Raw genomic sequence first — 15,990 nt, 5'->3', positions numbered from 1 at the left:
GTCTCTCCGGGGCTTGCCGACCGGGTGAACAGATAACAAACCTGTCAAGGCAGCTTTGTGGGGGGGAATAAATCCAGAGCTCGGACTGAGGTGGATGATGTGTTCCAGAGGGCTGCTCATTCAGGGAGAAGGGGGCTGACATAAGAAGCCCTGTGAGGTCTGGACTCCAGAGAGGCTGCCAGCAGTAATGTCGTGTTGCTACTTTAAAAGGGGCACAGCCGCTGTAACCTGATTAGATCTCAGTGGAGACATTTCAAATGGCAGGCACCCTTTTTACCCTCCATTTCACCCATTCTTTACAACCCTCCTTAACCATCAAAGAAGCCGTTAGGTGCTCTTTCTTTACCCTGCCAGACAGGTCAGGGGTGGAAGGTTGAGGCCGGGTGTGCCCTTTGAGGTACCGGCTGAAAGCACCTACTAGGGATGTATGAGGGCTGAGGGCTGTCTTTAAGGTGCTGATAACATTCACAGTGATGTGTTCCCAAGAGGTGCGCAAATGTCAACACTCTCCTGCTACGGGCATATCGTCTGCGAAGAGAAAAGGACAAAGAGCTGAGGCAAAAAGATGCAGCACAGTCCATCTGTCAAGGACCATCACAGTGAATCATATATTATCATGCTTCAGCTTCTCAGTGCTGAGAGCCATGATTCCACGTTAAACCACCAAAAAAGAAAAAACAAGCTTGTTTTAATGAACGTCTCCCTGCGACCTTTAATTGTGCTCATCAATCACAAAACCAGTTACACTAAATGACAGATCGTGTCTACCGATCCCTTCAAAGGCTTCACAGCACCTGATTAAAGGCTTAACAGTGTGAATGGCGAAGTTCAGTCTGTCGTTGTAAATGGACAGTAACTGTTAGGGGTGCAACGATACTCGTATCGATATTGAACCGTTCGATACAGTGCTTTCGGTTCGGTACGCATATGTATCGAACAATACAACATTTTTCATTTATTTTATCAACTTTTCTTCTGACGATGCCGTCTGTGTGGAGCGCTCAGTGGATCTGCGGAGTAGTCGAGCGCAGCTTCACTGAGCGCAGGGCAAGCTAGCAAGACAGAAGCTAAGCTCGTTGCAACATGGCAAATTGAACCTCCTCCACCCTCATTCAGATCTGGCCTTTGGAACTATTTTGGTTTTCATGTGACGTATGACCCTGAAGGTAAGCGCGTCATGGACTAAAGTAAAACAGTATGTTGGATGTGTCACGCAATGCTCAATTACATGGGTGGGAGCTAGTGCGTTAGCGCAGTTAGCTCGTTAACGTGTTGGCCGTCCAGCCCCACGCACGGGGCGATCCACGGTAGCTCGTTAACGGAGATTTGCCGTGTTGTGGCGTTAATGTCATTTCAGATTAACGCTGACAGCACTAGTGGGAACACAACGAATGTGACTGCACATTTACTCCGACATCATCCTAGTGCAAAAACAAGTGGAAGCAGACAAAAACAACAAGCAGCATGCTACAAACTTTACCCGAGTCATTTAGACAGCCGTTAGCACAGGATTCTCCTTATGGGGACCTGATATGTTTAATATGCTGCTGAGAATATAGCCCAGAAGAAGCGTATAGTATAGCTTTTATTTTGAAAGAGCCGTTTCTCTGTAATAAACTCTGTTTTCCAAAGATGAGTGATTCCTCCATCAGATAGATTTATTTTTTATTACTTTGTTGTTTCAGCAACATTAAATTTAAAAACTGTACGTTTGAGTTAAAATATATATTTATAATTTTAATAAATGACAAATTAAAAAAGCATGAACATTTTTTTGTATCGAAAAAGTATCGAACCGTGACACCAAAGTATCGAATGTTTTCCTCGTCCACACCTAAACGCAAAAACACCCTGGCAGGAGTTTTTAAAAATCGCAGTTTTCAGTGACCCAAACGGCGTTTACGTGTGGACGAAAGGCCCAAACATTTCAAAAATCCCCGTGTACGTGTTATTATTCGACACCGGGGTCCTCACAGCATTAACGCACTGGCCACCGTGTTACTGTTACACTGTTACGAGGCAGCAAACAGTCACCACCATCAGAATCTCATTATTCACCCGCCACTAAACCGAAAGCACGAGAAGAACATGATGGACTGCGACTGTGAAGTATATTAAGTCGGAGAATTGGCAAAATGTCCTTTATTTAGGACAGAGTTTATCAAGCGTTCTGGGCAAACCAAGTGATGCATGCCCACTAGAAATTGGAGGGATGAAAATCTCCCAGGATGGTGCTAAAAACTGCACATCAATTACCTGAAGCACTGAGGCCTGTCTGCTCCATCTACATCTGAGTTCTGCCTAAAGAACCAAAATGTGAGCTCGCTATCCAGAAGGAGGTCACATCAGGGAAGAAAGAAAATATGCTTGGGCAGTGCTATTGTATACTCCAAACTAATGGAGTTAGCTGGCGCTGATCTCCAGTAAACAGCCTTGTGAGGCTTAGCAAGCAGCCTGTGTTAGACTAAGCCGTGTTTATTATCAAGCACAATCCTCAGCCTCATCAATGCTTAGAGAAAAGCACGGATGAATAAATGCATATTGTTTAGCTTAGGGTTAGCCGGAGCTGGAGCCTGGAATAAAGAAAAAATGAATTTAAAGCAGATGGTAAAATCCAATAAGCAAAGCAGAAGGAGGGTGCAGGCAGAGAGGAACGAGAACACTGGCTGCCTTTTCACTCGTGTTTCTCAAAACCCTGCAAAGCTAACAGGGAGAGAAAATACAAAGGCCTGTGTTCTCATTTTCTGTCTGAGAGCCCCACCAGGACTACTGAAACTTGCTTGATTTCCCCAGTCCAATTATATCTCTGTGCTCAATCCTTCCAGAATAGCAACATCACACCGAGGGACGCTGTCTGCCTAAGCGCAGCGTGCCTAATGGAGTCCCAGAAGTTGACTCCATTTCATTGCTCCTAACTAATGGGCTGTGATATTTTCCAAAACTGACTGCAGCTCTGCCCCCTGGAAGCTAATCTAGTCAGGGCTGTGCCGGACCCATCCCAGCAACGCGCCAGCCCGCCGCCTCCCTCCCTAACACCCCCCGCCACTGCCGCTGCTGCCTTTATGCAGGCCGCCAACACTGTCTGTCTCCTCCCAGCGCTCATTAGTGCTTTCTAGCCGGGTGCTGATTGTCAGAGGGCCCCTGTGATGCCAGCTTTCCCTCTGCGGCTGGTCTGCTGCGGTGAATTTAAGAGGACTTTAATTCAACTGGGCTGAAGAGAGTAGACGCAGTCGGGGACAGGTGGGAGGAGGAGGTCTGCAGGGCAGATACAGATGTACGATCGCAGGGCCGCAGCTGAGGACAGGCACTCTTTCAGAGCTACCTATTGCTCTCCAATGGATACGCGTGCCCAGAACACAAGCATGAGAAGAAACAGTCAAACATAAATTCACCAGAATGGCTCCCTCACCGGCCATACTGTGAGCACAGAATGGTCCTCCAGATGGCTGTGGGACACACCAGTGGTGCAATACAATCACTAGCATGGCAAAAGTACCAGAAATAAATATAAAGAGCTTTAGATCATATAAAGACTCGGCCAAAACTTTCATTTCGATGATATATTTGTGAAAGAAAACCTGCCCTCCACGCGGATCTGCTTGTGCAGCTTTAAAGGAAAACGTGATTTCGTCATTTTTGATGAAAGGTTTGGTGTCTACAAACAGTATTTTACCATTATTGAATGAGAACACAAGAAAACAATTAATGAAATTAAACTACTGGAGAATCTCATTCAGCTTCAACTCCATCTCAAGAAGCGCTGGCGCGGAGCACAACTGCCTGCTTTTATCGCACAACAGGTTAATTCTTTTTATAATTACACCAGCAAACGTCAAACATTTGTTTTCCAAACTAATTGACAGAAGAAATAACAGTGGACTCTATTAGGCCAGAGTAAAGCGCTTAAAAGTGCCTTTTATATGGCGCACATGTAAAAAGCAATTATGCATCTTTCCTCCTCTCTACTAGCACCTTTTAGCCAGCGTAATCTGCAGAGTAGATTCACCGAGGATAAGAGGCAAAACTGTAATTATGCACATCGTTCACCTCCCTAAGTGCAGCACTCGAATGCAAAAAGCCAAGAAGCCTAAATGCACCACACCAGGTTGTCCTTATGCAAAGTGTAGGTCAGGCAGGAGCTAACGGCAGTGAATGGTGCTGCGAACACACGCTCTGGCTCTTTCAGGGACACGAGGGAGTTAAGTGCCATGCTCCCTACTACTGATTATCGCACCTTCACCAGGCTGCCAGGTCTCCTGGCCCTCCATGCATTGATCTCATTTGGCCGAGAGATAAGGCAGTAATTGGATGAGGGCTTGGAATCAGATGGCCCTGCCTGGCTTGGCTAATTCCACTCTTCCTGGGCCGCCTGGGCCCGGGGCCAAAGGGGCAGGCCAAGGTTAATCCCATCCAATCCCCTGTACTACGCGCCCATTCACTGCCCTATGACCTTACTGCTACCCAAACACAGCTGATGTGACTCCTTTTGAACAAGTCTGAGCCAGATTGTCTAATTGGTTTACCAGAGATTTTACAAATGCACAGCGTGCACACACGTCATTTCATATGCAAGCGCTCTGCTTAAAGCTTTTTGCTGAACATGTAACGTTGCGACATGACGATATCGTCTCCTACGATCGGAAACTTTAAGCAGAGTAAGCTTTCTAACACTAATGCAAAGTGAAGACAGACCCTGGTCCTTATATTATTTCACAAATTCTTCCATGAGGGCTAATCGCAGCAGTTAATGTGGAAAGAAGATGGAGACACATCTCTCATACTGCTGTGGAGGACATTTGTAATATGTCGTGGCAGGATTGACAGATATTGCATATGCAAAGCAACGCGGAGCAAAATTCTGATAATGCAAAACAAATAGCTCCAGTGCAGTTTCACCCTTCTTCACAGTTAGATCACTGTTGTTCCATTTAAGCCGGCCAACCATGTTCGTTTCTGGGGTTTGTTTCGATGTAGGTACTGCGCTGTTTGAAATGGAAATTTGCTTGAATGAAAAACAAGCCTCTGAAAACGATCGCCAAGCCTCTTCAGGAACAAATGCAGCAGGGGACACGTGCCTCTTGGGAAACCCTAATCTTATTACCGCACACATTTATTCAATTCCACTTTCAATATCAATAATAATCAGAATGTGCCATGTGACGAGTCCTTTATGTACTGCTGACAGTGCACGACAGGAAGGAGACGTAATCACCTGGGAGAACATCGCTGCTGACAGCTGTGGATCAAAGCTTTTCTTCTGCAAATTAATCTCAGATTGTAATGCACCGTATAAATAACTACAACGCCGTAGAATATAGAAACATATTCACTGATCAGACAGGTAACAAAAGTTGACAGCTGCAGTTTATCAAAGTGAAAGTAATCCCATAATAATCCGCTGAAAATCTCTTAGAAACAAGATAACACTGAACCTCGATAACACAGCGTGGCCATTTTTCCAAGTGCGTCTACACTGTTGGGCAAAAGTGACGTTACTGCAATTATGAAAAGAAATGTATCAAGTTATTGTCAAAGTGTAAATGCATGTGACAAGAACAACAGGAGAGCAGAGGGTGACACAACCTCAGGCAAACTGGACTACACAACACACACAATACACAAAGAGGAACGACTGCTTAAAGCAGCGCTTTCTGCCAATCTTTTAAAAATGCAGCATGCTTTCTGATTATTATTGCAGGGAAAATAACAATGATGCAGCTACACTCACAATATCCAGGCTGGGCACAGAGAGATGACTGAGAAGCCAAACTGGATTTTTCATTTCAATTCCCAGCAAAACTCCAGAATTCCAAAGAGAAGCATCAGCTGGTCGCTCTTAACAAAGCGGGCGTTAAAAAAAGACCACGTACGAGACCCAAGCTACAGTGGAAACGGGACACTAAGGGAGACAATCGGAGGCGAGACGAGGCCAGCACTTGCGTGTCATAAAGACAACAGTAGAATGGCCATTCTGCGGATTCCTGGGGCCTGACATCTAGATTGCAGATGGATAAGTGCACGTTAAAACAATATCCCACCGACCAAAAAAATCATTTCTCATAGCTGTCTCTATTTACTGAAAGGCTGCTCGTCTCCCACTGGGGCAGAAACAAATGAAAATGTTATTTCTCTGCTCATGAACTCCTACCTAGTCTGGTTTTTCACTGCTGGCAATTTCATTTCTCTTCCAAATTTGACTTAAGCCCACGACTTGAGGGAAATAATGTCTCTGGAATAATCTTCTCCAACTGTAATTCCAGGAGCACTGTCTTGGTGCCTTCCTTGGTCCATATATGTGTCTGTCCATCTATCTACAGCATCTATTTGCTTATTTGTTGATGGCACTGTTGTTTTGTGGGTTAAGGGAAATTGCACTAGCTTTAGAAATAGATGTGGAGTGACATCCGATGTCTGACAGTCGCGCTGTCAGTCACAGAGGTCTTCAATAAGAGAATAAACCTTCTCCGGCACACGGGATGAAGCGTGGCTCTGACGCCTGCCAAGAAAAACACGATATTGCTTTGAGACGCCGTCATTCTGTGCTCTGAAACACTTCTCTAGTATTTTGAAGTATTTTTGATCGTGTAAGTAGTGTCGTTTTTTCAAATGACACGTTTCCCACTGTACATAACAGGCATAACCACCGAAATAACTGCGGCACTGTTGACAACATCCCTGTACAGAAAATGGCTTTCCAAAGCTGTGTTTGCACCGTTCATTGGGATCAAGTTCTGAAACTGAAAACCAGAGAATTCATTCACATCATTTGGTTGAGTCTTTTGATGAGAAGCATTTCCTGTAAGTGTTTTTGCTTCCAACAGTCGTAGAATGATTATTATTCTCCGAGTAGTTTAACCCTATTCTTTGTTTGTCTCTGCGTATCCACGTTAGCCACGGTTACTGAAGCCTTCACCAATTTAAAGCAAAACCCAACTGATGAACCAACAAGCACAGAAGCAATGCTGCAACCTGTACGTCGTTTATTATCGTTTTCAAAGTCACTTCTTTAAGAATGATAACACGTGAAAGGATCAAAGCATCAGTGAAGCGTTTTTGCCCCCCCCCCCAGTTTGTCAATCATTTCTGAAAGGCGTGTAGCTTTCCAATCATCAATCATTTCTGATCAGCCACACTTCAATGATACACGGGTTAAGTTTGCTGGGGAGTCCCCGGGTACTTTTACATTCAGATACGGCAGACCTCAGAACTTTGAATGGTTTAACTCAGCGGTCCCCAACCCTCGGGCCTGAGTCGTTTGGCACCGGGCCGCGAGAGTTGAGGCTCAGGTGCGAAATGTCTGGTTTTCAGGGTTTTTATCGGTTTTCAGCGTTATTTTGTTATCGCTTTTATCGCTAACTCGGTTTCCCTGGGTCTGCTATGAATGAATCTTGGTACCAGAACTGGTTTTATTTTACTGTCGGACATAAACCGGTCTGCGGCGCAACAAAGGTTGGGGACCGCTGATTTAAAGCTGAAAGCTGCACACGAAGCGGTACAGAAAAATAAAGAGGCGTTTTCATCACGTCTTTGTTTAAAGCTGTTATGATGAGCCTCGCTGGCACAGAGGAGTAAGTGATGAGCAATGAATGGCCAGTCATGAGGGAGAGATGGTCTTGGACTCCCAGTGCGTTTGATTGTGTTTTCTCTGGTTCCCAGCTTGGGTGCGAGCACACCCCTACCAGGCCACTGTGATTCAAGTACACCCTCTTGCTCGGCTTCTCCTTGGGTGGGGGGTAAAAAAGGTGCATGTAGTGCTGTTTGTGAGCCTTTGCATATTTGTGTTTACATGCGCGTTGGCCAGTGTGTGCTTATAAAAAGAAATGCCAGTCGATGAAGACCTCCCATCACAAAAGAAAGCACCGCTTCCCTTTTTCTCCTTCATGCAGCCAGTTCCTACATTGCTCTCATTGCTATGGCAACCGGCGCTCTCTCCTTGGGCTCTGCATGCATCCAATCAGAGTGAGACCTTTGTAGAGATTCCTCCGGGCTTCACTTATTCAACTTACCCCACCGGAACAGCCTCCGCACTGAAAAGGCTGGAACAAAGAGAGGAGAGACTCCCTCACCAGAGCTGGGGATGACATAAAAAATTGGGGCTACAGGGTCGGGTTGCAGGGAATGCGGAAGTAATATGTAGCCAAGAGCAGCGGGATGCACTGCAAAAGCAAAAACAGGGTGGCAGCGCATAGCCATAGCCAATTTCAGTTCAAATTATGTGGAATAGGATTTGTTATTGGACGCCTCAGAGCCTGAATACTTGGCAAGTATCGCATGGCTCTGGCACTGGTTTAAGCTTGATAAGTCAAAATGGATTCCGGCTGAGCCTATTTATGTCATTCCTGAAAACATATGGATAGGATTCAGGCGCTCGATACTTTCAACCTTCAACAATGACATTCAACACCACTTCTCCAGTCCATTAATCTTCCATGAGAATAGATTTATCATCCACAGCAGTGAAAGACTGCATTCAGTCAGGATAAGCCAACAGTTTGTTACCACACCGACATCTCTCCGTGTCACTTTCAGCAATTAAAGCGCCTTACTTTGGCTTTACAGGAATATATTTACAGCAAAGGTCACAATGCTTCTCTGATTTTTCTGTCGATGCCTCTGGGAGTAGTAAAGCATTATCAAAGCGCCGTGTATTCTCCACCTGAGGGCTGCTCAGACAATGAGCGACGCACCATTGTGCATCTCTCATTTTAATTATATTTCTTAAGAGGAGATGTGGCAGAGCTAAACTCTTGTAAATGTAGGCAGAGAGGCTGCTGTGCCCTCAGCGCTCGCAGAGACGCACCTCTCACTGGTCCCTGACGGACATTCGGCTGCCAGGAATTGGCAGGGCGATGCAGGCGCATGATAATTTTGCCAGACTGCAACGTCACAAAGTGTCATAATCTGCCCGCGTGAATGAGAAGAAAGAACAACAAAGGGAAGAGCACTTCCTGGGAGAGAGCCTATCAGGGCGATGTAGAAGCAGACAAATCAAGTGATGTCTAACTCCTCTGCCAAGCTGCGTTTGAGCCAACAAACCCGACAGAAAAAGAAAAATAAGGCAGGAGGCTCTGATTGTGGACAGGGAGACACTTTTGTATTAAAGCCCAGATGGCCTGAACAGTCCTGTTAAAAGCTTCTATTTCATATTATCGTTATGATCATTGAAGCAGATGATATTTAGGTCTAACGGTAAAACATCTCTCGTGCATCTCGGCTCGTCATTGTTCAGATTACTCAACCGAAAGCTGCTGAATCTGTGCATTTAAAAAGTCCTGAAATATTTTCTCCATATAAATGGGACGAGCGTGTTTTCCTATCGGCGCCCAAAGCACCGCTACATCTATTCTGCTGCTGTTCTTCACAATCTGGATTACAGGAAATCCAGTGTCTGTAAGAGACGCCTTTAAAGAGTCGAAAAGGTCCCTGCACTGCACTTCACAGCATCACTACGCACACGCCGAAGCCTCCGAGTACGATCCCAGGATAATGAGCTAATTATAGGTACAACATTCCAACTTCCATATCTAAATGCTTGTCTCTAATAAGAAACATTTCAAATTATCGAGCGGCAGACAGAGAGACAGATAATTGATGCAAGCAATTACAAGTTCTGTGTTGGAGCAAATTGGCCAGCATATCTGGACACGTAGGGGGACTGTGACCTCATTTACATCAGAGTGTCAGGAAATAATTGGAGAATGTACTGAGGAGGTGGGACGGACAGACGGGTCCGGTCGCATTACATAAGCAGTTAACTTGGTCAGCGAGCTCAAAGGGAAAAGGCCTCACTGCAGGGTCAAGGACGAAACACGGTGCAGCAAATCTAATCATAATAGTGATCTTTACAACAACAAGCACGCTTTATGACATTGATCGGTTTCCAAAAGCTGTAATTTGAGCGTTTGAAATGGTTTCACCACATGCATGCGGGATTCCAAACAGGCCGCCGCACTTTGGTCGGAGAGCCAGTAATAACGGAGTTCAGCTTTACTAGCTGTAAGAGAAACTTCAGCTATGTTTGGACTGAAACCGCTTCAAAAGCTCGGGGAGACTGTGTGCTCGACTTTTAACAATATCACTTCCAGATGTTTCATTAAAAACAACTTTCAAAGAGCTCACTTAAAGAAAACCTTCAAGGCGGAGACGGGCCGGGGTTTGAGAACCCGCAATTTTTCACATTTTCATTTCAGTCAGAAAAACTGCCTGAAATGTATTTCGCTGCAATGGAGCCAGTAACACTACTGCTGGTCTCTCAGCAGCAGTTACAACATACACACATCGCTGCCCTATAGAACAACAACACAGGGCAAAGGTATCCAAAGGGCTGGAGTGCACTGCTCTGTTACAATGCGACAGAACTCATGCAGCTAATACGGGACGCAACAGGAAGCTTGGCTGACTGAAATATAGGGGTGCATTCATTACAGTCTCCCTCTTGTGTCTCTCATCAAGCTGGCTAATGCTGACTGGCGGGCTCTGACCCAGTACTGCGCAACTCCTCTCTACTGCACCCGCCTCTCATCAAGAGCCTTGGGTGGGGAAAAATGGAGTAACATGCTGTTTACTCGCAATCCCAGGCCCGTAATTGCCAATTTATTTGATAGGCAGCCGGGTAATGATGGCATTTCACCCCTTGCCGCAGAGACTAAACGGGAGTGATTCATCCAGAGCTCCCTGCCCTCCCCGATCCAGCAAACTCCCTCTGCTCAGGACTGCTGCCTGCCTGAATGCCTGCCACCCAGACTGAAGGGGTGGGGTGCGGTGGGGGATGTGGGGGTTAGTTGCCATGTCGGCTTCAAACAAACCCAAAAGGGAACCCGGAGCTTCAGAGCAAACGCAGCTAAGCCTGCCAATTTAGCTGGGGTTTGGGGCTGAGGCAAGCACGGCCGAGCTGATGTGCCATTTGTAGGCCTTAATGAGCTGGCAGGATGGAGTGAGGAGGGAAGGCGAGCGGGAGAGTAAAGGCTGCCAGGCCTGACCTCCTCTGGCCTCCATCTCCCTGCCAGCCAGCGCCAGGTCGGCAAACTCAGTTCATCTGCTTCATCGGAGCGAAGTCCCTCCGTGAGGGGAAGGGAGTGCTACAGCAAATATCATTAGCGAACTGTTGGTCTAATGAACAGTTGGGGTCAAAGCGAGCTCATGTCTCACACTGCTCCCTGATACTAATGAGTGACTTAATGCTTTGTCTTTGTTTTCACATTGCAATGGAGCCTCTGTGCAGCAGGACCGCGCGAGCGGTCCAGATTCAGTGCGCGGTGCCACGTTTCATACACAGACTTCTGTAGCAACGGACGCACGGAGCGAGCTGCAGGCATGCAGCTTTGCTAGTAACTTTTAATAACATTAACAAGTAAATTTACCATTTTAAATCATTCTGTCAGTCATACTGTCACTATGGCAAAAAGTCTGAAGAAGCACGTGGGGACAGGAGGTGAAGACCCTGTTGTGTGACCGACTGAGGCAGTGGTTCCCAAACTGTTTTTGCTGGGCCCCCCTTTGTTTTACAAGAAAAATGTCCCCCCCCCCACATGCACGAACACATCCTCCAACCACACGCGCCCATCTTTTGCTCCATTGCAGTTTCTTTCACACCTCAAACATTCAGTAAACAATTAAGCAAATACAAGTAACCTGCAGTAAATTACAGGTAGTAATAAAATAAACTACTAACTCTTTTACGCTGCGTCCGCACCTACACGGGTGTTTTTGAACACGCAGCTGTTTCATTCACACGTAAACGGCGTTTCGAATCACCGAAAAAGGAGATTTTTTAAAACTCTTTTTTTTGCGTTTACGTGTGGACGAGGAATACAGAGTTGGTCACGCAGCGTCAAAGGTATGAGCCTTTATTCACATCACGCTGTGGCCACGTTTACATGAGATGAACTGCAGAATGAAAGAGACAAAATGCTGTTAATCTGACTGTCTGCAGGTTTTACACGCAGTTACTGTTCCTCCATTTACAAAGGCAGAGGCGTCACAGTGGGATTATTTTACATGTAGTTGTTTTTTCCTGTGTAATAATGTTCAACATTGTTTGCAACATTGCTTCACCATATTTTCTAGTCTTTGGAAACATATTCAGCGATGCTAACTGTGTCCAAGCGTTTTGTCCCCCCCCCTTTCATACTGCGCCCCCCCTGCAATGGCTCTGTGGGCGGGCCCCCCACTTTGGGAAGGTCTGGACTAAGGTGACGTGGGGGTCTTTATGCAGCCCGGCTTTCAGCACATCGTCTGCTGTGATGAAGCAGTGGGAAGCAGCGCTGCAGCAAAGCACACGGTTCCTACATGAGAAGATGCAACGACAAACAAACTGGGAACATCATTTTTAATTTAGTTCCAACAAAATGCACACATATGCTAACACCTCTCATGATATTGACTTCGAGGGCTTATTTCATAGATCTAAATGCAATTGAATTAAATTCAATGGCTCTTAGAAGTCGCTGAAAAACAAAGGTGGACCCTAACACAGCGTGCAGTGCACATCATCGCAGTGACGGAGCAAAGTGTTTACCCACTGAAGTCGAGACAGATCGTACTGGGAACAGTGGTTTATGACTCATTGAATGGAATCTCCATCATTTATTTGAAATTACAACATGATTATGTTTCCATGCAAATACTTAAATGGAGGTGAACTAGAATAAGGAGGCAACGCATCAGGACTTTTACAGGGAAAAAATGACTGTACTGCACGATAAAGTTTATTGCAGACTGAAATTAAGGATTGCATAAGTACATAATCTTTTAGTAAAGATTGCAGATCTTTGTGGGGGGGCAGGCCATATTATGGAACAGCGTAATCTGTCCTAACGTCTGGGTTTTGTGCGTTTCTTTGAAAGTGATGTTTAAACAGCGATAATGAAAGAAAAGAAGTTCGCCTCAGTCACTGTAAGATCACACAGGCCGGCATATTTGGATTTACTTTATTGTAAGTTGGTAAGGAGCAGTCGTTATCACAGTTACACTGTAAAAGAAAAGAACAGCCGAATATTAGGATTTCCATCATGGACGTCAGCATACTGCACTTTGAACTACTACGTAAAAAGGACAGATTATTCCACTCTGAGCCACGTATGTTTACATATTGATGGTGCAATATTGCTTTTCTGAAAAATTACCGTAAAATTAGACACAACATCACGTTAATTACATTTAGTTACAGTTTAATTATTTCTCTGTTTCCTGTAAAAACCTGACCTGTTAAAGCCTCGCTCTGGTTCGCCTGCCTTTACATATTTGTAGGTAAATATAATTACGTTGTCATTTCAAACAAATTGTGTTGAAATTCCATCTAATTACAGGCTGAGTTGCAGGCTGCATTATGAAGCGTTACCTAGATTCCTGCCCTTTTATTCAAATCTGCAGTGACATCAACTTTTTTCTTCACGATACTGAGCAACAACACGATACCATGAGAAACCGACTCATAGCATTCTGTGTGACAACAGGAAACATGATTAAATCAGAACTTACACATGAACTAAACTGGCTTTTATTCTACGTTCTTGTTTCAAACCTGTGGTGCAGCACGAGGTTGTTAGAGGTCACGGCAAAGCTGCCATAGTTTTCACGTGTCGGCCGTACGGATCTCAGGTGAGCAGATTTAAAACCTCCATCGTTTAAGCAAAATGTGTCCCGTCACTCTGCAGCACTGTCACTAAAGTGCAGACAGAAATCAGCAGATATCATTTCAATTTCTGTTGTCAACATCAAATTACTTATTTCATTTCATGCCCAGTCGAGCACTGTAAAGCTACACGCAGAATCAGTTTTGCTTCAGTCGTTCGGCCGTGTCTTTCTCAAAGACGAGCTCGCCTCCCTACTGACAGCTTTAATTATGGCCACATATCTGATCGCTTTGCTGTAGATTCTGCACACAAATCAAAGAGCAGGGGTGGGTGTGCGGCAGCGAGGTCCCACGAGTCTGCTCGCTTTACATCTCGGAATATGTCGCAGGGCGAAGGGAGACGCGGCCGCTCGTCCTTTTGTCAGGTTATACTTGCCTTCAGCTCGCACACGATGAATATGGAGCGTTTTTGGGTGCATTAATCATCAAGAACATGTCAGAGTAAGTGTGTTTGTTTCAAATGCAAACAGAGACTGGACTTGGGTGCTTTCTGAGGTCCAGCCTGGATCAGTCACACCCAATAATAACTTACCTTTAGTTTGGGTGAAAAATGCTGGTTCATTGCAATATAAATTTCAACTGTAACACTGCTGCTACTGCAACATGAACTGGCTTTGCAGTAATACAGTGCAGTTCTTTGAAAGTGCAAGTGTAATGAAATAAACTGGAAGTGCAGGCACAGCTTTCATTTTACAGCGTTTTAAGGCAATAAACAGTTCCTGCTGGGTTTAATCTGTTTAAACAGAAATATTATCAGTAACCACAAACATTTTGTAAGGCTGCTAGGAAGTCAGATCTTAGCTTTACAGCTCAAGGTAAATGCCTTTTTAATGTGTGCTTGTAATTAAATGACCATCTGCATATATGCAGGAAATATGTTACACTCTATAAAAAGAGCTGTGACAGCCGGCGAGCAGCAGGTGTGCTGGTTGTGGTGCTCTTACGTCTGTCAGTCTGTCTCTGGAGCTGCTCCTGAAGGAAGGCTTGGACTCTTCGCTTACACTCTCACTGTCGCTGTCCTTACAGTTGTTCTGCCCTGGCTTCAGCTACAAAAACACAAAGAGAACAAGGGTTAAAACACAGAGTGTTAACGTGCACTTTAGAGCTGCGCACGGATCGGCATCCCACAGAAACCGGTGCAGAAATATGTGAGAACTGGCAGGAGCTGCAGTGCTGTCTCTGTGAATCTGTCATGTTTCTGAGCCTACTCGGTAGCCATCACTCCACTTGCCAAAGATAGACGCCATCTGATCTCACAGTATGAAACTCCTCGCAGCCCACGAAATAGAGAACAGGGACAAAGACCCCTCCAGAACCTTCAAATGGAGCCACCGTCCTTCCCGAGCAGACACCACATGCTGAGGCAGCAGGAGCTCAGCAAGTGTCATCCTCTAGACACTCTGTTCAAGATGCAGCAAAACGACAAGAATAAAGAGGACAGCGTGGCTATCTGTGAGCGTGCGAATCCTTCAAAATCTGGAGAACAATAAAAGACTCTTGGGAGACAAAGCTCAGCGGGAGAAGGTGGGGTCTACATTCCCAGCTCGAGCCTGCGACTGTTGTCCGGGCTACTTCTGCGAGACGAGACAGATGCCGCAGGTTTCCTTTCAAAGCCAATAAAAAGCTGGCTTGTAAATAGTTGTTCTGCCACCTAATGGGAAAAGCAGAGAGCCGTGCCCCACATACTGTACAGGAATTGGACTACGAGATTGGGACACAAGAGGGAGCTGACATAGAAACAGCATGTGCTCTTTTTTGAAGCTCTCCTTTCAGGATCGGCCATCGTTTAGCATGATGAAAGGGCACAAGGTGTGGGAATACCGAAAGAACCCTCGAGCTGAACGCGTAATTAAAATGAAAACGTTCCCTTTTCTGGTAGCCATTAGCTGTGTGAAAAGAATCCTGTTCCTTAGGAGAATTGCATGATGGGTAGATTCACCAGAGTGCTGAACGTGATAAGAGTCTCAGCGCTGGGAATGCCTGATGGGCCGTAAGGATGAGTCTATATGTCGGCCCGAGCTCACGCGCATGCAAAGCAGTGCCCTGCACCGTGATAGCGCTAATTACATTCTATTCTCACAAAGCACAGGGCGCATTTTCTCTCGTTTTTCTGGAAATGCCACTTACTCTGAGGGGACTCGACATGTTTTTGCAGAGAAAAGGAGAATAATATCTCATCGAGCCCGGTCTGTGAACTGATCCTTGAAAAAAGGGCGGTGGATGTTGTTTATGCCCCAGTCCACAGCTCCTTCATCCAAACACATTGACCTGTAACATCCCTGCTGACAACATACACACACACACTCACACGCACACACACACACACACATGCACACACACACACGCACTCACACACA

General features: G+C 45.6%; 1 protein-coding gene across 6 annotated transcripts in view; it reads right to left on the bottom strand.

Annotated features, from left to right (window-relative positions):
- The window catches only part of auts2a (activator of transcription and developmental regulator AUTS2 a), a 335,293-nt gene that overhangs the window by 171,647 nt on the left and 147,656 nt on the right, over nt 1–15,990 (bottom strand). For all 6 annotated transcript variants that reach the window (XM_005740357.1, XM_005740356.1, XM_005740354.2 and 3 more), the window contains one exon: nt 14,578–14,679. In XM_005740357.1, coding sequence (XP_005740414.1) covers nt 14,578–14,679 — 102 coding nt within the window. The remainder of the gene's footprint in view (nt 1–14,577; nt 14,680–15,990) is intronic.

This window comes from Pundamilia nyererei, unplaced genomic scaffold (assembly GCF_000239375.1).
Source record: "Pundamilia nyererei isolate P.nyererei 1_Seehausen unplaced genomic scaffold, PunNye1.0 scaffold00099, whole genome shotgun sequence".
Classification (NCBI taxonomy): Eukaryota; Metazoa; Chordata; class Actinopteri; order Cichliformes; family Cichlidae; genus Pundamilia; species Pundamilia nyererei.
Note: the sequence above shows the minus strand (reverse complement) of the source record. Positions and strands in the feature narration are given on the sequence as shown.